This window comes from Schistocerca nitens, chromosome 1 (genome assembly GCF_023898315.1).
Source record: "Schistocerca nitens isolate TAMUIC-IGC-003100 chromosome 1, iqSchNite1.1, whole genome shotgun sequence".
Lineage (NCBI taxonomy): Eukaryota > Metazoa > Arthropoda > Insecta > Orthoptera > Acrididae > Schistocerca > Schistocerca nitens.
The window spans coordinates 623,666,210-623,690,290 of NC_064614.1; the positions used below are offsets into that span (position 1 = coordinate 623,666,210).

Below are 24,081 nucleotides of genomic sequence, written 5' to 3' on the forward strand. Positions count from 1 at the left end.
TTATACATTCCATAAGCAAAGAATCTGCCCTGATACCACTCACTCCAATCAGGGGCTCTCCCCATGGGCACCACCCAGCCACAGCAACGGCTATCTGGCATAATGGCCATTGCCAGGAGTGCCGATGCTCTGGAATGACAAACAGCAACTTTTAGGCATACATGGGGAGGCAACAGTTCCTGTATCAGAAGTGTGATACCAGGGGGCTCCGCCAGATAGGTACACAACAGTCCCAGCACATTGACTGGCTACACGTGCTGGTGACCTAGCAGTGCAGAGGGGGCTACGAAGGAGAAGGAAGAGAAGCTGGAAAAGGGGAGAGGAATCCATGCCGTAGATGCTAGGGAGGGAGTTCTTCCCAAATAACTCTCAATACGCAGAGAAAATTTGGAAGAAGAGGTCATACGCCAAAAGGCGACAACAAATAAAGAATGAAAGAGAAAAGGCAAGGGCAACAAAATTGCAAGAGATACAGAGAAAGCAGGTGGAGAGCCAGGTCGACATAAGTAAGAACACCAAGATATGGGTAGTAGGGGGCAATGGGGAAGGAGAGAAGGTGGTGGCGGCGGGGGGAGGGCAGTGGAGAAGGAGTGAAGGTGGTGAGGGGGGGGAGTTGGGAAGGAGCGAAGGTGGTGAGGGGGGGGCAGTGGCGAAGGAGGTGGGGGGGGGCAGTCGCGAAGATGGTGAGGGGGGGGGGCAGTGGCGAAGGAGGGAAGGTGGTGAGGGGGGAAGTGGGGAAGGGGCGAAGGTGGCGCAGTGGGGAAGGAGCAAAGGTGGCGCAGTGGGGAAGGAGCAAAGGTGGCGCAGTGGGGAAGGAGCAAAGGTGGCGCAGTGGGGAAGGAGCAAAGGTGGCGCAGTGGGGAAGGAGCAAAGGTGGCGCAGTGGGGAAGGAGCAAAGGTGGCGCAGTGGGGAAGGAGCAAAGGTGGCGCAGTGGGGAAGGAGCAAAGGTGGCGCAGTGGGGAAGGAGCAAAGGTGGCGCAGTGGGGAAGGAGCAAAGGTGGCGCAGTGGGGAAGGAGCAAAGGTGGCGCAGTGGGGAAGGAGCAAAGGTGGCGCAGTGGGGAAGGAGCAAAGGTGGCGCAGTGGGGAAGGAGCAAAGGTGGCGCAGTGGGGAAGGAGCAAAGGTGGCACAGTGGGGAAGGAGCAAAGGTGGCACAGTGGGGAAGGAGCAAAGGTGGCGCAGTGGGGAAGGAGCAAAGGTGGCGCAGTGGGGAAGGAGCAAAGGTGGCGCAGTGGGGAAGGAGCAAAGGTGGCGCAGTGGGGAAGGAGCAAGGGTGGCGCAGTGGGGAAGGAGCAAGGGTGGCGCAGTGGGGAAGGAGCAAGGGTGGCGCAGTGGGGAAGGAGCAAGGGTGGCGCAGTGGGGAAGGAGCAAGGGAGGCGCAGTGGGGAAGGAGCAAGGGAGGCGCAGTGGGGAAGGAGCAAGGGAGGCGCAGTGGGGAAGGAGCAAGGGAGGCGCAGTGGGGAAGGAGCAAGGGAGGCGCAGTGGGGAAGGAGCAAGGGTGGCGCAGTGGGGAAGGAGCAAGGGTGGCGCAGTGGGGAAGGAGCAAGGGTGGCGCAGTGGGGAAGGAGCAAGGGTGGCGCAGTGGGGAAGGAGCAAGGGTGGCGCAGTGGGGAAGGAGCAAGGGTGGCGCAGTGGGGAAGGAGCAAGGGTGGCGCAGTGGGGAAGGAGCAAGGGTGGCGCAGTGGGGAAGGAGCAAGGGTGGCGCAGTGGGGAAGGAGCAAGGGTGGCGCAGTGGGGAAGGAGCAAGGGTGGCGCAGTGGGGAAGGAGCAAGGGTGGCGCAGTGGGGAAGGAGCAAAGGTGGCGCAGTGGGGAAGGAGCAAAGGTGGCGCAGTGGGGAAGGAGCAAAGGTGGCGCAGTGGGGAAGGAGCAAAGGTGGCGCAGTGGGGAAGGAGCAAAGGTGGCGCAGTGGGGAAGGAGCAAAGGTGGCGCAGTGGGGAAGGAGTAAAGGTGGCGCAGTGGGGAAGGAGCAAAGGTGGCGCAGTGGGGAAGGAGCAAAGGTGGCGCAGTGGGGAAGGAGCAAAGGTGGCGCAGTGGGGAAGGAGCAAGGGTGGCGCAGTGGGGAAGGAGCAAGGGTGGCGCAGTGGGGAAGGAGCAAGGGTGGCGCAGTGGGGAAGGAGCAAGGGAGGCGCAGTGGGGAAGGAGCAAGGGAGGCGCAGTGGGGAAGGAGCAAGGGAGGCGCAGTGGGGAAGGAGCAAGGGAGGCGCAGTGGGGAAGGAGCAAGGGAGGCGCAGTGGGGAAGGAGCAAGGGTGGCGCAGTGGGGAAGGAGCAAGGGTGGCGCAGTGGGGAAGGAGCAAGGGTGGCGCAGTGGGGAAGGAGCAAGGGTGGCGCAGTGGGGAAGGAGCAAGGGTGGCGCAGTGGGGAAGGAGCAAGGGTGGCGCAGTGGGGAAGGAGCAAGGGTGGCGCAGTGGGGAAGGAGCAAGGGTGGCGCAGTGGGGAAGGAGCAAGGGTGGCGCAGTGGGGAAGGAGCAAGGGTGGCGCAGTGGGGAAGGAGCAAGGGTGGCGCAGTGGGGAAGGAGCAAAGGTGGCGCAGTGGGGAAGGAGCAAAGGTGGCGCAGTGGGGAAGGAGCAAAGGTGGCGCAGTGGGGAAGGAGCAAAGGTGGCGCAGTGGGGAAGGAGCAAAGGTGGCGCAGTGGGGAAGGAGCAAAGGTGGCGCAGTGGGGAAGGAGCAAAGGTGGCGCAGTGGGGAAGGAGCAAAGGTGGCGCAGTGGGGAAGGAGTAAAGGTGGCGCAGTGGGGAAGGAGCAAAGGTGGCGCAGTGGGGAAGGAGCAAAGGTGGCGCAGTGGGGAAGGAGCAAAGGTGGCGCAGTGGGGAAGGAGCAAAGGTGGGAAAGGGGACAGTGGGGAAGGAGCAAAGGTGGGAAAGGGGACAGTGGGGAAGGAGCAAAGGTGGGAAAGGGGACAGTGGGGAAGGAGCAAAGGTGGGAAAGGGGACAGTGGGGAAGGAGCAAAGGTGGGAAAGGGGACAGTGGGGAAGGAGCAAAGGTGGGAAAGGGGACAGTGGGGAAGGAGCAAAGGTGGGAAAGGGGACAGTGGGGAAGGAGCAAAGGTGGGAAAGGGGACAGTGGGGAAGGAGCAAAGGTGGGAAAGGGGACAGTGGGGAAGGAGCAAAGGTGGGAAAGGGGACAGTGGGGAAGGAGCAAAGGTGGGAAAGGGGACAGAGGGGAAGGAGCAAAGGTGGGAAAGGGGGCAGTGGGGAAGGAGCAAAGGTGGGAGAGGGGCAGTGGGGAAGGAGCAAAGGTGGGAGAGGGGCAGTGGGGAAGGAGCAAAGGTGGGAAAGGGGGCAGTGGGGAAGAAGCAAAGATGGGGAGGGAAGGCCGGAGAAGGAAATACAGCCCTGGAAAGAAGAATAGGCTGCACTAGGTCTGGTATGAACTCATGAAAGAACTGCAAGCACCCTTGGGGAATAACATGTTTGGGACCAGCTCAGATATCAAATCAGTCCCAGTACCATATCAGGATATCAAGAGCCAGTTACAACAGCTGTTGGCCAGCTTGCCTTGGGAAAGGATACAATGGCTGTATTATGTCCTTCTTAACCAAATCAAAGAATACATCCAAGCCAGATGGGGTGCAAAGTCACACCAATAAGTGGGCTGATATTGCAAAGCCCTTTGCAAATTTGACTCAATTTTATAATCACTTTGATAACATCACATATCCTCTCAACCTGTGAAGTTTCATTTTGTTTCCTCCTCCTCCTTCAGGATGCTTCACTTTTTTGTCGGACGGTGTACTTAATTTCAACTATTTCAAGTCCCAGTTTTTTGAAGTTGTCTTAAATGTGGCATCAAATACTGCCTTCCTTTCTTTTCCTCTGGTAGTCATCTTTCTATGAATTACATCGACAACAATTTAGCTGCTGATAAAAACCGCAAGTTATTCAAACAGTTAAAGATATGTAAGATTGGAAGTCTTTCTGTGTGTGGTAAAAAACAGTAATTTCAACATTTTTTAAAAATATACTAGCTGTGCGTCATACTTGCTAGAATTTTTTACAGTGCATTTCCTTGTACCAAAGGCTGTGTCACAAATTTCAGGGTAGATTCTGACATGTTAGATTGCACCCTTATGCAAGATGAACAGGCCCATAGCAAAATATAGCCACTATACCAACTGAAGTTATCATTGCACGATGTTTGTGGAGTGTGGAAACAAGATCTTAACATTGAAGAATTATGTATAAATCAAGAATTTTAGTTGTGCATGTAAGTGGGATCACAATATTGAAGGAAAATGTCGAAATTCACAGTTTACAATCAAATATGTGTCACGAGCATGCCTGAGGAACAGAGAAACAAAATAGGCAATGCTCTTTCTAGGGAACTAGTCCAGCACTTGCCTCAAGCAAATCACAGGGAAATTACAGAGTACCTCATTTTTTTGCCTCCCACTTACCTCTTGTGAGTGAGAAAAGAACAAATACAACAGCTCCTTGATAAGGAAATAATGTAATTCTTTATATACATTAGCAGATAAAATCAAATACAAAAGCATAAACCAAAACAGAAATTATTTTGGCTCCAAATTTCATAAACATGCTCTGTAAATCTAACATGAAATACAAGTATTAATGAAAATTATTGTGAAATTGCAACAAAACTCAGTAATCCGTTATCACTTTACAAAAACTGTTAACATACAGAAACATTCATAAATTAACAACTCTATAAACAGGATACATTTTCTATCTGTATATAATTTATCTATTTATACACTTCTATAAAATAATATACACCCACTGTTTGAATGCAGATTAAATAAATGACATACAGAAAAAGTTACATGTCCAGCATGAACAAAGCTGCCAAAGATTAGCTGAATAAAAGTTAAATTTATTACCGTTAATGGATATAATCATTTGTTATACAAAGACAAATATATTAGAAAGAACAGAAAGGCAAGCATAAGAACAGCAGTTCTTTATGTCACATGTTGGGCGTGTTACATGAAAGCCCAGTACTGAAATGCCAGGAGTAAAATTACTTGAAGAATATACAATAATAATTACACATTTAATTTTCGGTGCTGCATCTGTAATTCAAATCGGCGGTTCAATCTTACTCCTTTCAAAATGTTGCGATTCTCCAGTCTTTCAGCCTCTCTGAAAATAAAACGTTAGCCATCAGTTTTACAAAATGAGAAAAACAGGTGCCTTTATATATCACATACACAAAATTTTATGCCTACTGACTGAAGGACAGACATTAAGAGGGCAAACTATTTACCTTCACTTTTCTTATAGTACGTTTTGTCTTTGGTACAAAGATAGAATTACACAATTCAGGAAGTTGAGACTTGTTAACTACCTCACATTCCTCTTGGCTGGATAAAAGCCAAAACATATCTGCACTCACCTAAAATTTATCTGTGGACTACAAATGGGGTACTATCCCATTGTGTATTCAACACAAGTGAAGATCAGAAAGGAAAATGATGAGTGTTATCATATTTTCCTGTGATGATTTGAGAATATGTGTATAGCCTATTTCCTTTTATGTAACCATGTAAATAAAGCTTAACAGAGATCATACAATGAAATTTGTTTGTGAACTTTTGATTTGGGTCTTTAAATATCAGCAGTCTGTCTTAATACAGCCATTAGTCATACTTGACTGTGCAATTATCACGTCTACTGTCAATAGTTACATAAGGAATGAGTGGGAAAAGTGGTTTTACTACTGGCTGAATCAATAAAAACAGAAAATTCTGAGCTTGAACAAGAGTATGTTATTTCAGTAACATGAGTTTTAATATGTTCAAGAACTTCCACAGCTTTTCAGCTGCACTGGCATTTTCGACCCATCTCCTTTCACGAAATGACATAGGTAAGGATGAAGATACAGTTACCTCAGTGCAGACAAATCACGAAATAAATAATAATTCTTTTAGTTCCTACTCAGAGCCATTCAAAAGTTTTAAATTCACATTTGGCTCGTCCACTGATAAATGAGGAAGAAGGGGAGGGGAGGAGGAAATGTTTTCCAAACCATGTTTGATATAATTTGATTGCTTATCGGGTATGAGCAGCTGGATGGCTCAAAGCTGGTCACTGTGTCACTACTGTGGCCACAGTAATGGGTTTACAGAATGAGATTTTCACTCTGCAGCGGAGTGTGCGCTGAGGTACTGGCCGAAGTGAAGCTGTGAGGACGGGGCGTGAGTCGTGCTTGGGTAGCTCAGATGGTAGAGCATTTGCCCACGAATGGTGAAGGTTCCGAGTTTGAGTCTCGGTCCGCCACATAGTTTTAATCTGCCAAGAAGTTTCAGTAATGGGTTTGTCCAAAAATGTCATCTCACAATTAAAAATGGCTTCTGAAGGTGGAACTGCTACAAAAAGGCATGCGGCTGGTTGTACACAGACCACCACACCACAAGAGAAGCAACACGTAGCCCTAGTGGCAAAAAGGAACAGACATTTCACTCCTAGGCAGATTGCTGCAGACTTTTCAGCCACTAACGGTGTAAGCTTCTCTGCCAGAACCATTTTATGGTGACTAAATCACGTGGCTTGTATGCTTGGAAACCTGTTAAATGCTTCCCACTTCAACCACACCACCACTGAGGAAGAGTTCATTGGTGTAACGAGTGCGTTTGTTGGTGTCACCAACAGTGGTCCTGAGTGATGTTTTCTGATGAATGTAGTTTCGATGTGGCATGTGATTCTGGCCACCAGTTAGTGCTGAGAGAGTTGGTAACACATTAAACACCACAGAATGTTCACGAGTGTCTTCGGTATTGTCGAAGCATTATGCACAATGGCCGAACACTACCACATATCTTGGTATGAGATACTGTTAAAGCACAGCAGTATTGCAGGAAGATTATTCTGTATCATTATATCTGATGTCACGTTCGATCACATCCAAGATGTGACTGATTGGGTACAGCTTTGACTAGTCAGGTGGGTGGGTGGGGGCAGCATATCAATCGGAACCTGCCAGTGTTCCTTGAACATCTCCGTTACACGCCTGGCCTTGTGACATGGTGCTTTATCTTGATGAAAAATGCTGCTTCTGTCGGGAAACATGATCACCACAAAGGGGTGCAAAAGGTCTAATTAGTTTACAATACTCCTTGGCCGTCTCGGTGTGTTATACCACCTCCACTGCATTCATGGATGCCCACGTGAATGTTCTCCAGAGTATAATGGAGCCGCCACCAGCTTGTTTTGTCCTACAGTACAGATGTCAAGGAGCTGTCCCCTGAAAGACAACGGATTTGCAGGCTCCCATCGCCATGATGAAGGTATTGCATTAATCGACCATGCAACTGTCATTGTGCGAAATTCCGGTGCTGATGGTCACGTGCCCATTTCAGTCGTAGTTGCCGAAGTCACTGTGTTAACATTGTCACATTCATGGGTCATCAGCTGCAACTGCGGAGGCCCATCATTAGTAGTGTTTGGTGCACTGCGTGTTCAGACACACTTGTACTCTGGCCAGCATTAGAGTCTGATGTTTGTTCCGACACGCTCTGCTGCTTGTCCTGTTTTAGCAGTGTGCTCAGCTTACAAAGTCCGAGATCTTTACTGAGGCCGCGCAACCCACAGTACATGGTTACGGTTTCACCTTGGTTTTGCTACTCACCACAGAACGCCTCAAACATCCAACAAGTCATGCAGTCTCCTAAATGCCCATGTCGAGTCTCTGGGTCATCACAATCTGCCCTCGATTGAACTTAGATAGATCGCGTGTATTAGCCATTCTACACACATACAGCGCTCTCTTTGATACTGCATACATCACTCACATGTGTGACTAGCAGTCATACCTTGCCAGGTGCCGGCCAGTGTGGCCGAGTGGTTCTAGGCGCTTCAGTCTGGAACCGTGCGACCACTACGGTTGCAGGTTTGAATCCTGCCTCGGGCACGGATGTGTGTGATGTCCTTAGGTTGGTTAGTTTTAAGTACTTCTAAGTTCTAGGTGACTGATGTCCTCAGATGTTAAGTTCCATAGTGCTCAAAGCCATTTGAACCTTGCCAGGAGATGCTGCTACCGCCTGGATTGGTTCACGTCGATACTACGTCATTGGTCATAATGTTGTGGCTGATCAGTGTAAATCTATGTATATGGCCATACATTTATGACAACTTTTATCGCAAACCTGTTCAAATACAACAAAAATTTGTAAGATGATAGAATTTAACGCTATGTTTCCCCTCATTAAACAAAACTGTCAATTTTTAAGGTAAGCATTAGATTGTTGCAGTTGCTAGTCATAGTTGTAAGATTGTTTGAGCAAGGTCAGTACCATATCGAGCGTTTCGGCATATCAGGAAATCTCCAGCCTATTCAAACGAAAGCATTGCTACGCCCTACTTTTTCGAATCTTCATAAGAAATCTGTAAGAAACCTCAAAACCAAAGCATCATTCGTAAATGTAAGACAACCTAAATGTTAATCAATCAAACACCATACAAAACATTGACCTCAACAGCAATAGTTTAATGTGGAAAATATAAGATGACACTGTATTTTTCAGATGATGAATTTGGGAAAAAACCTCATCTTATAACTGTGTAAATACGGTAGATCTCTTGAACAAAGAACCATGCCCAGTAGCTATAAGAAAGCACAGATTACACCTGTGTACAAGAAGTGTATCAGAAATGATCCACTAAACTACTTATGTCCTTGACATCAATTTGTCGTAGAACATATTCTTGGCTCAAACATAATGAGATATCTTGGACAGAATGACCACCTCCATGCCAACCAGCATGGATTCCGAAAACAATGATCATGTGAAACCCAACTTGCATTTTTCTGACATATCCTGGAAGGTGCAGATCAAAACAGCTAGGTATATGCAGTGTATCTCAATTTCTGAAAAGCACTTGACTCAATACCACACCCATACTTATTATCAAAATATGATCATAAGGGATATCAGGTGAAATATGTGAATGGACTCAGATTTTCTTGGTAGAGAGACAAAGCATGTTATCTTGGATGGAGAGTCATCTACATATGTAAAAGTAACTTCGGGTATATGCCAGGAAAGTGTATTCCTTTCCTTGCTTTTGATGTTATATATTAATGATCCTACAAACAATAATAATAGTAGCCTCAGACTTTATGCAGATGATGCATGTATCTATGAGGAAGTACAGTCTGAATGAAGCTGTACAAATATTCAGTCAGACATTGATAAGATTTCAAAGTGGTGTAATGATTGGCAACTTACTCTGAATGTTCAAAAATATAAAATTTTGCACCTCACAAAACAAAGGAACATAGTATGAATATAACTCAGTGAGTTGCAGCTGGAAACTTTGCAAACACTTGGGTAGTAGGGATATGAAGTGAAATGATCATATAGGCTCAGTCATGGATGGGTAAAGTAGGTAGCAGGCTTCAATTTCCTGGTAGAATACTAGGGAAATTCAGCCAGTACAAAGGAGACTGCTTGCCAATCACTCATGAAACCAATCCTAGACTACTGCTCAAATGTATTGGGCTTGTACCAAATAGGTCTAGCAGGGTCGGTTGGTTGTTGGTTGACTTTGAGGAGGGGACCAAACAGTGAGGCCATTGGTCCTATCAGATTAGAGAAGGATGCGAAAGAAAGTCTGCTATGACCTTTCGAAGGAACTATTCTGGCATTTGCCTGAAGCAATTTAGGGAAATCATGGAAAAGATAAAATCAGAATGGCCTGACACAGATTTGAATCATCATCCTCCCGAGTCCAATGTGCTAAACATTGTGCCACCTCACTTGATCTAGCAGGGTATATTGAATGTATACAGGGGAAGGGTAGCAAAAATGGTCACAGGTTTGTTTGACTCAGGGAGAGTGTCACTGAGATACTGAAGAAACTGAACTGGCCAATTTTTGAGGACAATGGAAACCATCCTGAGAAAATTTGCAAATGAAGTCTTAAGAAATGACTTTAAATGATGACTATACATATATACAAAAAATCTCTATAGACCACTTCCATAGTGATCATCAGGATAAGATTAGATTAATTAAAACATGTCCAGAGAGGCTTTTAAACAACCATTTTTCCTGCATTCCAAATGTGACGAACAGGAAAAACCTCTAGTAACTGGTACGTACCCACTGACAAGTGCCTCACAGTGGTTCAAATAGTATAGATGTAGATGCAGATGCAAGTGCCGGTGACCACAACGGTGAAACTATAGTCGAGTCATCCTAAGCTACCTGACAGTTACTGGCTGAGTACCAAAACTTCATGCAGCTACCTCAACAAATCAAATAATGCGATTTTGTAAATGTCTCTATGGCAACGCCTCAATGTTGTCACAGCTATGTAGATGAGTGAACTACAGTTTGAGAAGAATAAAATTAGAAACTCTTAGCAACTTGTGACAGTCATTTACAGCAAAATGTCTCTTATGAAAGCTGTGAAGCACAATTTTAGGAAGATTTTAAATATCAACCACTTTCTTAAGCATGCATTCAATTCAGTTGTGCTTCAAACCAGTTGTCATCGAACAGCATCCCACGGGCTGCATGTAACCTGAGTATTCATGTGGTCCCTGGTTCTGAAAAGTATTTTATCAAAACACGCAACTAGCGACATCGGAATCCAATTACATGAAGATCATTTTAAGAGTGTAGGTTCTCTGCACAGTAACAAACAAAAACTCTTACTATTCATCTTCCAGTGCTGATGACTCATGTGGGTGCGTATCTCACACCGATCAGCTGCTGTGGTTATAAATTTCATATGGAAGTAACATGGATTTGTGAATGCACATTACGGAGACATTCATCTTTACATGCGGTACGTATATGCAGCAAGGAACATGTAATTAAATTAAGGCTACTGTAACACAATGCAATGAGTAGAAGGAAAATGACATTCATAAGTTCTACCAAACATCTAAGATTGTGTCTGATATTGCATAATGGATTTAAATATAAGTACAGTACTGTTAGAAATCAGTTAATCATACACACACAGATAACCCAACACTTTGCCTGGCAATTACAGTGTCATAGCTTTGGGGTCGCTGAAGTTGGCAGCAAACTACATCTGTAAACCATCACTTTCACCCCTTTCCTGTTCCAGTGTTAAATAGTTCGTGGGAAGAATGGCACTATGTTATACTGGCATAGATGATTAAAGAATTGAGGAAATTTATCTTTTTGAGGGAACATTCTTAGCAAAAGCCTCAGATTTAGGATAAACAAAAAACTTATTGACAATATACTTGGTACTTTGAAGTTTCTGAATAAGTGAGCCTATGATGTTCCTTCAAAATTCAATTTTCCAGCTTGTCTGCATATTTTCTCAAACTATATTAACTTAACTTAATGATATGAAATAGTGACACCAGACATCGAAGTCAGTCTATAGTCATAAACAAAGTTAATGCCAAGGTCTTCTTTTACTTTTATGTTCACAGCATACAGCCATGATATACATCCGTCATGCACATTAAAACAATACTGAAGTCTGGAGAACAATCTAAAAATAAGTAATTTTTATGGTGTAGTTAAGGCGAAGCACACAAAAACTTTTAGGTGATGCTGTAACAATCAAGTACTATGAAATACTTATATAAAGTAATAAAACATGTACCGAAAAGAAATTTTATGATTTAGTGAAAATTAAAAGAAATATATGTGTTGGTCTTATTATGTATGATTACAGAGTACGTCTAGTTTTGCCAGTCTGTGTATTTTGTTTGCTATTTATTAATTTGATGGAGATCATACCTTTTAACAGCTGCCAAAGGTTTCTTGTTCTGTATTGTTGCTTTAGCTTGTTCATAAGTAATTCGCTGTGGCTTGAGGTTACTCAAAGGCTTTGGTCTAGAATTATTTCCCATTTTTGCAGAACTGGGCCTTGAATTGATTGTATGTGGTGCACTGAGACGTGCATCAAAATTCTTTTCTTTCAAGACATGGAAGCCGGCAACAGGAATGTGACTGCTGGACAATGCTCTTGGTGTCCCATGTCTGCTGGTGTTCTGTGGAGCCACAGGTATTCGACCTGTGGGTATAGTGCAAGTTACTAAACACACTTACTGCACATTACATAGAAAACTGAACAGGTACAAAACAAGTTTAATGAAATATAAAGTGCAGTGTTCCTGTTCAGTTTTATCAAAACATCTATCTACAGTAGCAAAATTTATTAAGTAAAGACTATAGGAAAAACATGCGAATGAATCAGGTAACAGAATGATGTAACACCGTATATACTCTAATAATCTGCGCACCCCAATTTTGAGGGGAGTGGGGGTGGGGAAAATGCTTTAATTTGTTTTATTTGAAAAAAAAAAAAAAAAAAAAAAAAAAAAAAATTGTTCCAACATTATGATGTGTTCAAAAGTATGTATAATAACTACTGGTTTGAAGCAAGGCTGCTGTACAGGTTGATACATCGTTAAAACGCAACCGATTCAGCGGCGTGCAGCTGGCCAGCTGGCGGGTGGGCGGCCGGGGAACATTATCACCACCAGCCGGGACTCTACGCTTACCTACAATAGCAAAAAAAGAAATGTGAATTATCTTGTTTAAGAATTTGTTAATACAGTATGGGCAATAAAATATTTTAGTCAATACCGGTACGTTTCCTCTCTTACCACTCTACTCATCACTTTCATCGTCATCACTAGCGGGAGAACCATTGTCGTCTTCACCATCTTCCCACAGAGCGTCGTCCTCTGTTCCATCCAGTGAATTTGTGATTCCACATTTTTTGAAGGATTTTTCCACCAGAGGTTGCAGAATGGAGTTCCATGCACTTTTCACTCATTCACAAATCTGGGACAAATCCGGCCGTTTGATTTTCTCACTAAGTGTGAACTTATGGTTTTCATCAGCCATACATTGTGTATATCGCTGTTTAAGTGCAGCTTTGACTGGCCGATTTATACACACATCTACTGGCTGTAGGATGGATTTAGGCCTCCAGGGATAATGATCAAGTCAGTTTTCCCTTTTTGTAATTTGTCTCGCACTTCCTTAGTTGTAAGTCCACGGAAGCTGTCCAGGACCAACATCTTGCGTAAATTCAGTAACGCACTGGGACGACGTTGCCAAACGTGTGTCACCCAGTCAATTGTAAGTTCATTGTCCATCCACCCTTTCGGATTCGCTCTCACTAATACCAGTATACCTTTTACTGATATTTTCGGAATAGTTTTCCCTTTAAATATCATGTAAGGTGGTAGCTTTCGTCCATCGCCAGTTACACACATCACCACTGTACATCTTTGTTTCTCACTGTCGCCAATTCGTATCATGATGCTGGATTCTCCTTTCCTGTTCACTGTATTGTCGAGCGGCATCTCAAAATAGACTGGCGTTTGATCCGCATTACCAATTTGCGATAGTATATAGGACTGTTTACGGCACAGATTTATCACATAACGATGAAAATTCACTATTTTTTCCTCGCAATCACCTGGAAGCCGCTGAGCGATAGTAGTTTTCCTCCGGAACCCTAAGCAATTTCGGTTGAAAAATCTTGATAGCCAGCCCCGGCTAGCTTTGAAACTGGTAATGCCTAGTTCTTTGGCTAAAGACAATGCTTTAAGTTGGCACATTTCACTTGTCACTGTGCATCCGTATGGTCGCTTCTCATCTACATAATCGCAGAGCCTTTTCTCGAGGTCCGAATGCTTCGCTTTTTGGCTGCGAAATGCCCGACGATTACTATTAGTTCCTTGAAGCTGCGTTTTATTTTTTTGCCAGTCGCGAATACAGCTCTCACTCACGTCGTACTTTCTTCCTGCTGCACGGTTTCCAATATTCTCAGCTTCTTCAATAATTTTCACTTTTTCTTTAGCAGTGTACGAGCGATAACGAGAACTTGTTGCCATAATTAACAAGTTTGAAGACGTTAATACTTCACTCCTAACGTGCTACTGATGTGTCACAGACTGAGGCCACAACAATGCAATAGTATAATGGGATGTATTGTTGGAGGCGAAGCAGTACCAACAATGTTTCGAATAATCCGCACACCCCAGTTTTTCGCCCTAAAATTCAGGAAAAAATGCGCAGATTATTCGAGTATATACGGTAATTGTGTCTGTAGCGATAATGAAATGGAGATTAATAGGACAGAGCCAGGTGAATGGATGATAGACAGACTGAGAAAGTTTTTTGCTGGATTGCAAGAAATGATAGACTGGGAGAACAACCTAATGCAAGTGGGGTGAAGACATTGGAAAACATGCCGGATTAGCTTAGATGCACATTGCTGATGATCAGGGAGCTGAAAAATTTGCATTTTTTGATAAATGCAAATAACTGATGAACTATTTTGTCAGAGATAGTTGCAAATACCTTTATTTTATGCATATAAATATCCGGGGGGGGGGGGGGGGGGGGAGGAGTAGCACCTCGTAAAAAAAAAAAAACCTGGGTCCATCTGGCTCCGGATGGAAGCACCCTGTGAGGGCCCCTGCATAGGGTAACATGCGAAGCCCCAAAATCCAGACACGTCTGCGTGGCAGCCACCGGTACTCTGGTCAGCGTCTGTTGGCTGTGTGAGCTCGGCTGTAAGTTAATCTTCTGGAACTCAAAACTCCAGTCGAAATTATGTGAGATCCTTCGTGATTTCACCACCAATACCTCAACCCAAACCAATAATCATGACAGAACAACGGGAGAGAATCCACTACCCTGGGCCCCAGTCAGTAAGACTGGGTAATAGACCTGATCATTGGATTCCAGGGGATCAGGCATGTCATGAAGAGAAGAATCGGAGCCTTTCAAAAACCCTCAAGATGAAGAAAGTATTTTACATGGGAACACTCAACACCAACACACTACTGAGGCCAGGTAAACTGAAACAATTAACAAATGCCATGGATAAATACAACATCAAAGTTATGGCAATACAGGAGACACGATTTGCAGATGAGAACCACTTTGATTCTGAAAATTACAGAATATATAAGGGGAAACCAGCCATAAACATCCCAGGAAGAAATCTCAAACTCTTCAGAAGTGGTTTTGTAATACATAAATCGATACTGGACTCCGTAATAGATTTCACCTCAAAAGCAGAAAAAATGTCGACACTCACGATAAGATCTGGAAACAAAGCCTATACATTAATCAATGGACATGCCCCCACAAACAATTATGACAAGAAGAACCCAGAGATGATAGAGGAATTCTGGGAAGATCTGGAAGAAACTACCAGCAAAATCCCCAAGAATCACATAAAAGTGTTGCTAGGAGACTTCAATGCCCAGTTAGGCAAGGAAAGAAAATTCCGAGACATGACAGGGAAACACACGGCCCACATGAAAACAAACAAAAATGGAGAGAACTTGATAAACTTCTGCAGGAATTTTGATCTGAATATCATGTCAATGCAATTCCAGAAACCACACACAAAACTTGTAACTTGGAAATCCCCCAACCATGCTCTAGGAGAATTTCAGATAGACCACGTAGCAATATCCACAAAAAACACCAGAGAAATAATGAATGTAAGAACAAGGAAAGGAGTTTTCGAATCTGATCATCACCTTATCCAAATTAAAGTAAAATTTATACCCAATAGACAAATCAAGAGAACGAACAGACCTTTCAGAACAGATCCACAGTACCTACAAATAAACAAGAAAGAAATAACAGAAGAAATTACGAAAATCAATAGCAACAACTGGACAGAACTGTCAGAAAAAATAAAAGAACTGATAAAATTGAGGCAGCCACCAAGAAAAAGGAAACACCGATGGTGGAACATGACATGTGACAGGGCCATAGAAGACAGAATACAAGCCTGGAAAAAATTTAACAGCCATAAAACACAAGAAAAATGGGAGGACTTCAACAGGATACAGAAAAACACTTCAAAAATAATCCGAAGAGAAAAAAGAGGTTACGAAAACAGCAGGTTGAAGGAGATAGAAGAAGACTTCACCAGAAACAACACACGAAATTTTTACAGAGTATTCCGAGAAAATATGACAGGATATCAGCCACCAAGCTTATGCTTCAAAAGACAAGATGGAACACTGGAGACAAATCCGAAGAAAAACTGTGAAATATTAGCCAGATACTTTGACATGTTACTTAACTGTGATAAACCAAAACAGAGATTACAGTTTACAAAACCAGAACCCAACCGGGACTCCGAACCCCCAACATATGATGAAATCGTGAAAATAATAAAATCATTGAAAAATAACAGAGCATCAGGTGAAGATGGACTGATTGCAGAAATCTGGAAATTAGACCATGAAAACATTACACCCAAAATTCATAGTACAATCAAAAACATCTGGGAAACAGAAAAGATACCAGAAGAATGGAAGTCAGCCCTAACACACCCCCTCCACAAGAAAGGAGACAAAACAGACCCTAATAACTATAGAGGAATTTCGTTACAGCCGGTGGCATACAAAATTCTATCAAAAGCTCTGTTAAACCACCTAGAACCTCAGATAGATCCACAGATCGGAGAATACCAAGGAGGGTTCAGGAAGAGAAGATCATGCAGTGAGCAGATCTGGTGTCTGAGAACATTATTAACAACGAGAAAGTCCAGAAACACCACAGTAACATTTGTTGATTTCAAGAAGGCTTACAATTCCACAGACAGAGAAACACTTTTTAATACACTAGAAGAAATGAAGGTAGACAATAAGACCAGAAAACTTATTCAGGAAACATTAACAAATACAAAGTCAAAAGTGAAGTTCATGGGCGAGATCTCAGAATCTTTCGAAATCAAGACAGGAGTAAGAGGGAGATGGCCTGTCACCCATTTTATTTAATGCTGTTTTAGAGAAAATAATCAGGACGTGGGACAAAGGAGTCAATGGGGTAAAGATGGGGAGAGAGAAAAATAGAACCGTCAACATGAAATGTCTGGCCTTTGCCGATGATATAGCCATCATTACAAATGACAGAAAAGAAGCCAGAGAAGCCCTAGAGATATTGCATGAAATCGCAGCCAGAACAGGACTACAAATATCATATGAAAAAACCCAGTACGTGGACACAAAATCTACAGACAGAAGCCCATTGATAACAAAGTACGGAAAGATAACACAAGTAGAAAGTTTCAAATATCTGGGAGAGATTATACAGAAAACAGGACTGAATTCAATAGCCAATGAAGAAAGGGTTACAAAACTACAAAAAGCATACAGACTTACATGTAACCATTACAATAAAAGAAATATTTCCGTCAATGCCAAATTAAGACATTACAAAACAGTCGTCTTACCTGAGGCCTTGTATGCCTCAAAAACAACAGTAATCAGAGGAAGAACTAAAATCAAGGAAATGGAAAAGCAAGAGAGGAAAATTCTGAGAAAGATCTATGGGCCAGTTCAGAGACAGGGGATCTGGATAAAGAGACCAACAAAGGAATTGTACAAACAGGCAGAGACAATTACAGACAATATCAGAAAAAAAAGGGCAAAATTGTATGGGCACATTCATAGGATGAATGAAAATAGGCTGACCAAGAAGATTTTTAACATAGTGGTGACGAATAAGGTGAAAACTAACTGGGTAAAGGAAACCATGGAAGATCTCAAAAATCTAAACATCTCCACAGAAGAAATATCAAAGAGAGGAAAATACAGAGAAAATATCAACAAACAGAAATTCGAAGAAACACCAAAAGAGAATAAATCAGGAAAGAAGTGGACAGAAGAAAGGAAGAAGAAACACAGTGAATTTATGAGAGGTTTTTGGGAAGAGAAAAGAAAGAGACAGAAAAAAGTGCCATGAATTTGAAATGTACCAATTTATGTACCATATCGTCATTGTGAATATTGATTGTGTTTTAACGCTCTCCTCAATGGGGAATTAACAATAATAATAATAATAATAATAATAATAATAATAATATTAATATTGAAAATGGAGCCAATTTTTTTATTACTGCTATCAGACATCATCTGGCTCAGTCCAATTTGGAAAGTATGTGCATAAGAGTGTGACTGTGGAATAGAAAGTGTGAGCACAATGATGTGTCAGTGGACTCGATGCTCTGCTGCCACACCAAATGTGGGTTGTGGCATGGAGTGGACAAGACAGATGCTGTGGAATGCAACTTAGTACTCAGATGTGGGACTTGACATCTTAGAACGAAGAAACACTTTTACTTGTCTGCTATCTAAAGTTTAAAAGTTGATGTAACGTGGCTGTTTGAGGTGGCAGGATTTTGAACTGTTGTTGCATCAAATACTGCTAGAGTTCACGCCTATTTACCATGTTTATAATGCTCAGCTTGTTTATAACGCTCAGCAAACAACTGCACAGTATTCATTCCCTTGCTCATAGTTTTCTTTTTTTATTTTGAAATGAGTGAAAAGACTAATTCTCGCCCATTACAGATTTCGATTACAACCTCCACAACACCAGAAGAAACTGGTGATCCTGGTGACCACGTGTCACTTCTGCTTTTGCAGAAACTGGTTGTCGGCTGTTGCTTTTAGAGAGCGAGGCTGCACTTCTTTCCCAGTACTACTCATGCGCCCTCTGGCGATCAGAATTTTAGGCTTTTTTTTTTTCTTCTGACCCCTGCTGGTGTCTGTCAACATATGGTGGCTGCACTATGCACTAAGGCGAATGGAAAACCAAACCTGTCAGCATATTTTGACAGTGCCAAAATTCTCCCCCCTACCATGTGGATAGTTATTTTTGTTTCTCCATCTACACTAAGTACCTTGCCTGCTCTGCCTGGAGCGTTGTCAAGTAACTATCAGCATTATTTAAGCTAAGGTTACCAATGTATCAGTAAAGAACCATTATTCTTTCCATGTATTTAGAAATTCTTTCACAGAACACAAAAATGCATTTTTTCCCTTTCTTTCAGAAATGCCTTTTGTTTTATAAGCATAATCCGTACCACTTCAGGTGGTGGAGGGGTTGGGGTTTATCTGCATAGTCTCGGATGGTATTGAATTTGGCAATTAAAGAGTAAGTAAGAAACACGTATTTATTTATTTATTTGTTTTCTCCAAAAAAAATTCCTGCCCCTAGATACAGGCCTTCAAACATGACACTGCGAAGATACGAATTTTGGATTTTTTTTTTTAAATGCTGTATCTCTAACAGTTCTAGATATTTTGTTACAGGTTTTTTTAAGACAATTGCTTTATGATTACAATGGTATCCTCCATTTGTACATATCTATCAAAGTTCTTTTACTGCTGCCTTTTGATTTTTTTTTAATATATTGTGGTCATCCAGTACTAATTTGTTTACTGAAGAGGCTTCTAAGAAATCTGAGACTATCCAGTGAATTCTGTGTTTTCATGAGGAATTTTCCAGTTGACACAGTTGCAGTGTGTTTTGTGAAAAGGACTGTTTGAAATATCGTCTGACTGGGGTCACAGGAGAGTGAAGTGGGCTGACTAACAGACTTTGTTCAGGTTGGGAATAAGTATTCTCATTTGAACACACTGTTTCAAAGTGAAGATGTTTCCAGTGACGACTTTTTGAGTTCTAAGTGTTTTGACAGTATAACAATCTGAACAGTATCTGAACAAGGTGAAGCCTCCCATGATGCAGATTTTGCATCAGTAGAGAAGAATTAAATACTATGAATCAGTCAACTACAAAGGTAGGTGTTAGTCATGTTAAGAAAGTGTGGTCAGTGAAGTTGAGTCATAAACTCTACACAACAAGAAAGTGCAGAGAAATTACTACAGCTATGGATGAATACAGTACAGCAAAACTGATCACACTCTTCAAAGTAGAAATTCCATCTTCAAAAGAAAATGAAGCAAAGCACTCTTGCACCTCTTGCCAGGAATTTTTCACAAATATCAATTCAGCTGTTGAATATTGTGCATCCTTGAATGAAAAGGTGCAAGTTGACATTTTCAAAGAATAAATTTGAATCGCGTTTCATCAGTATCAAAGTACATGGCAGGCAAATCAAGAAGTGTGAGGTCCATAAAAGGAGTCTTTAGAAGACCAGATCCCTATCAAGGTCACCCTGTAGAAGCAGCTCAAGTTCAAATAGTGCAGTCATTTAACTGGAAGATAAATGGGACTGTTCTTGCCAGAGTGCCAACAAAAAAGAACTATAATTGTAACAGCTGAAGGTAAAAAAGTTGCAAAAGTGAAGAGGTACACGACTCATAGTATTAAAGAAACTTTTGCAATTTATAAGAGCAACTATACAACTTCACATATTGGAAGATCAAAATTTTATGCACTACCACTTAAGTGGGTAGTTCCACACCCACCTAGAGATGTCTGTTTAAGTATGTACTGCAAAAATTTTGAACTTTGTGTGGTAACTTTGAAGAACTTACTGGAGCACGTGACACACAACATCTTGGTTGGGCTGTGAAGTCATTAGTACTCTGTGATGTAAAGTGAGAGACTTGTTTGTTTCAGGAATGTGGTGACAGCCCTGAAACAGAGGACTGTCTTTACAGACACTTGGCCTGGAAGACGTAATTGATACCTCTGCAGAAATTACATATGCGACATGGGAGGAAAATAAACTAATTAAGAAAACTGTTGCCTTTGACAGTTTCATTGATGAACTTGGTAAAAAGTCAGTGAAAGCAGTAACACATCAGCATCTGAAGAAATTGCAACACATTGCAGAAGTGAAAGGGTGTGTACAGGCTGAAGAACTATGTTTAGTACTTCACTGTGATTTTGCTGAGAACTGGTCTGTAATACGACCCCAAGAAGTACAGTGGTATCATTGGAGTAATGACCAGGTTTCACTTTTTACAGAACTGACACATTTTCAAAACAAGACCACAAGTGTTGCAGCTATAAGTGATGACACAGGACATGACTCAGCACATGCTTTGCTAGCAATGCACGAAATTCTTCAACTGCAAACGGGGACAGAGCAAGATCATCATTATTTCCGATGGTACTCCTAGTCATTTTAAAAACTGTTACCAGGTGTAAGTTACTTGTGCCAACTGACTGGGTATACAGTGCTACCGGTCACGGGAAGCGGCTTTGTGGTGGTGTACGAGGCCTGCTGAAGCACTATGTTACAAAACATAATCTTTCCAGACCAAATGTGATTCAGAATGCTGAGGATTTTATCAGAGTCGTGAAATCTTGCACATCCACAGCCCTCATTCTTTTGTCCAAAGACTAAATCGAAGAATTCCATGAGTAGAAAAAAGGAGAATGGTCCAAACAAACGACCCCTGTGAAAGGAATTCGGAAGAGACATTTCTGAACTCAAAGGGATGGGCGAACTCATATTGCACACACTTTAAAGAGCAAGAAAGAAGAAATTTCATTCATTCTGCCAACACCTCAGAAAGGGCAGGATAATATTCAGATTCACAACCTGAGGAGGGGGATGATTGTGGCGTGTGTGTATGATTGTAACTGGTGGATTGCAGAGATAATAGATACCAGTTAGGAGTTAAACGAAATTGTAGTGAACTTTATGCTACCACATGGACCAGCTGCTGGATATAGGTTTCCAGCTGAAGGACAAAAACAATGCCATCAGTGCTCACTTCTTGTTCACAATATTTTGAAGGTTGTAGGTGTTCCAGTTCCTATTGGTTCAACAGGAAGGCATCATTCTATATCAAAGGAAAATACTGAAACAGTGGAACACATTTTTAGTACATTAACTAATTTCAGTACAAAACAGAGTGCACAGGCGTTGTATAAATTGAAACCTTTAAGTCTTTGGACCTTTCACATATATTTTGGAACCATTTAAAATGCTTGAAAAATGAGTCTCTTACTCATATTTCAAAACTAAAATTATGTTAAATAAGGCTAAGTTTTGATTTTTATGAGCCTGTTATGTGATAAAGTGTTAATGTAACAGGTTTTATGTATGGCAAAAATTTCAATTGTTTATAAAACCTGTTCCAACTAAGAGTGGAAGCTCTCCTTTTCAGGGAATGCAGAACTATATGGTACTAATTAACAGAAAGAAAAAAAAAAAAATAAAATAAAAAAAGAAAAAAATAAAAAAATCAAAATTTTTATGGATTGGCATTTTTTAAAACAGGTTTTTTCCAAAAATTATTAAAAAGTTGAGAACGCTATAGTAAAAGAACTTTGACACATTAAGTCCAAATAGAGGATTTCTTTGTAATCATAAAGCAATTATCTTTCAAATAAATAATAATAATAAAAAAAACAACAAATATCTAGAACTTTTCTAGAGATAGAGCATTTGAAAATGTATTCCAAATTCGCATCCTCAAAATGGTATGTGCAGTGTCATCTTTGGAAGGCAGAAATTCGGAGCAGAAATTCTTTTGGAGGAAAAAATGTACATTCCTTACTTAATCCTTCATTTTAACATATGCTAAATTCAATAACATCCAAAACTACAAACGTAAGATTTTTTTTCCTAGCCTGCCTGAATTGATATGGACTATTGAATACTAAATAAGTTCTTCTGATACCTTACTGTGTTGGTGACAAAATTGAAGTATGGCCTTTTTCTGGTAGAATAACCCGGAAAAGTTTCAATACATTTCAGTATTTTTTTACATTCAAAAAGTGGTTTCTTCACTAATGTTTTTTGTCTTTATTGTGCATGTCTTGTATCATTTTACTGCAACAATGCTTTCCCTTTTTCATTGAAACAATTTCACGCATAGCTACTGAAAGGTGGTAAGAATTGGTCCACGTATTACTACTATCCGCCATGCTGGAATAGCACCACTAAGAGGTGGTAAAGATACAGGGAGCTCTTGTATAGAAGACCAGCAGAAGAGTGTTGCACTACTGAATTGTGTGGTTATCAACAACAAGTTATGGTGTACATTCCATTAAATATAATACCTGCTTCTCAATTTTCATATTACCATGATAGTGCTATCTGTACTACGAACTAATCATTTGCAAAGGCTGTCAAACTGCCTTTTTGACATCACAAAACTCGTGTCTCTTTCTGACCTACTAACATTTTTATGAACATAGAATATAAAATCTAATATTGATGCACTTACTGACAGCATTTCGTGACATTTTCTCCACTGGCTTGACAACTGCAAATGGCTTTAGTTGTACCTCTTTGTCGTTGCCATCAACTGCCTACAAATTGACAAAATAATTAGAATGGTATGTAACTTATTAAGTATAAGGTACATTTGTAATTTGGTTACCTAAAACCCCAAATGAATTAAAGAAGAAAAGCAAAATTGTAGTTCCATAAATGAATTATTTGGTTGATATGTAAGTCCATAGTGTTTTTCCATATTTTTAGTAAATACAACAGATACACAGAACAGAGACATTAGGCATCAATAATATATTCTCCTTCACTATTCACAACAGTCTTCCAATGCTGGGGTAACTTTTCAAATCTGCAACTGTAGAAATCGCGTGGTCTTCTACATCTACATCCATACTCCGCTAGCCACCTGACGGTGTGTGGCAGAGGGTACCTTGAGTACCTCTATTGGCTCTCCCTTCTATTCCAGTCTCATACTGTTCGTGGAAAGAAAGACTGTTGGTATGCCTCTGTGTTGGCTCTAATCTCTCTGATTTTATCCTCATGGTCTCCTCGCGAGATATACGTAGGAGGGAGCAATATACTGCTCGACTTCTCAGTGAAGTTATGTTCTTGAAACTTGAACAAAGCCCGTACCAAGCTACTGAGCGTATCTCTTGCAGAGTCTTCCACCGGAGTTTATTATCTCCGTAACGATTTCGTGATTACTAAATGATCCTGTGACGAAGCGCGGTGCTCTCCGTTGGATCTTCTCTATCTCTTCTATCAACCCTATCTGGTACGGATCCCACACAGGTAAACAGGATTCAAGCAGTGGGTAAACACGTGTACTGTAACCTACTTCCTTTGTTTTCGGATTGCATTTCCTTAGGATTCTTCCAATGAATCTCAGTCTGGCACCTGCTTTACCGACGATTAATTTTATATGGTCATTCCATTTTAAATCAGTCCTAATGCCTACTCCCAGATAATTTATGGAATTAACTGCTTCCAATTGCTGACCTGCTATACTGTAGCTAAATGATAAAACGATCTTTCTTTCTATGTATTTGCAGCACATTACACTTGTCTACATTGAGATTCAATTGCCATTCCCTGCACCATCCGTCAATTCGTTGCAGATCCTCCTGCATTTCAATACAATTTTCCATTGTTACAACCTCTCGATATACTACAGCATCATCCGCAAAAA

General features: G+C 41.8%; 2 protein-coding genes across 2 annotated transcripts in view; one reads left to right on the forward strand and one right to left on the reverse strand.

Moving 5' to 3' along the window:
- Window positions 1-680: 680 nt before the first annotated feature.
- On the forward strand, window positions 681-1,946 carry LOC126263330 (uncharacterized). Its single transcript, XM_049960455.1, has one exon. It carries the CDS (start codon window positions 681-683, stop codon window positions 1,944-1,946), a length of 1,266 nt encoding a protein of 421 aa, XP_049816412.1.
- Window positions 1,947-4,511: 2,565 nt separating this feature from the next.
- LOC126257631 (uncharacterized) overlaps window positions 4,512-24,081 on the reverse strand; it is a 163,061-nt gene continuing 143,491 nt past the window's right edge. The window contains exons 15-17 of the mRNA XM_049955579.1: window positions 22,885-22,969; window positions 11,693-11,969; window positions 4,512-5,102 (exon numbers count right to left, since the gene is read on the reverse strand). Coding sequence (XP_049811536.1) covers window positions 5,006-5,102; window positions 11,693-11,969; window positions 22,885-22,969 — 459 coding nt within the window. The 3' untranslated portion in view covers window positions 4,512-5,005. The remainder of the gene's footprint in view (window positions 5,103-11,692; window positions 11,970-22,884; window positions 22,970-24,081) is intronic.

Excerpts from the sequence above, each read along its gene's own strand:
- LOC126263330 (XM_049960455.1), top strand. The coding sequence starts at position 681 with ATGGTGAGGGGGGGGGGCAGTGGCGAAGGAGGGAAGGTGGTGAGGGGG.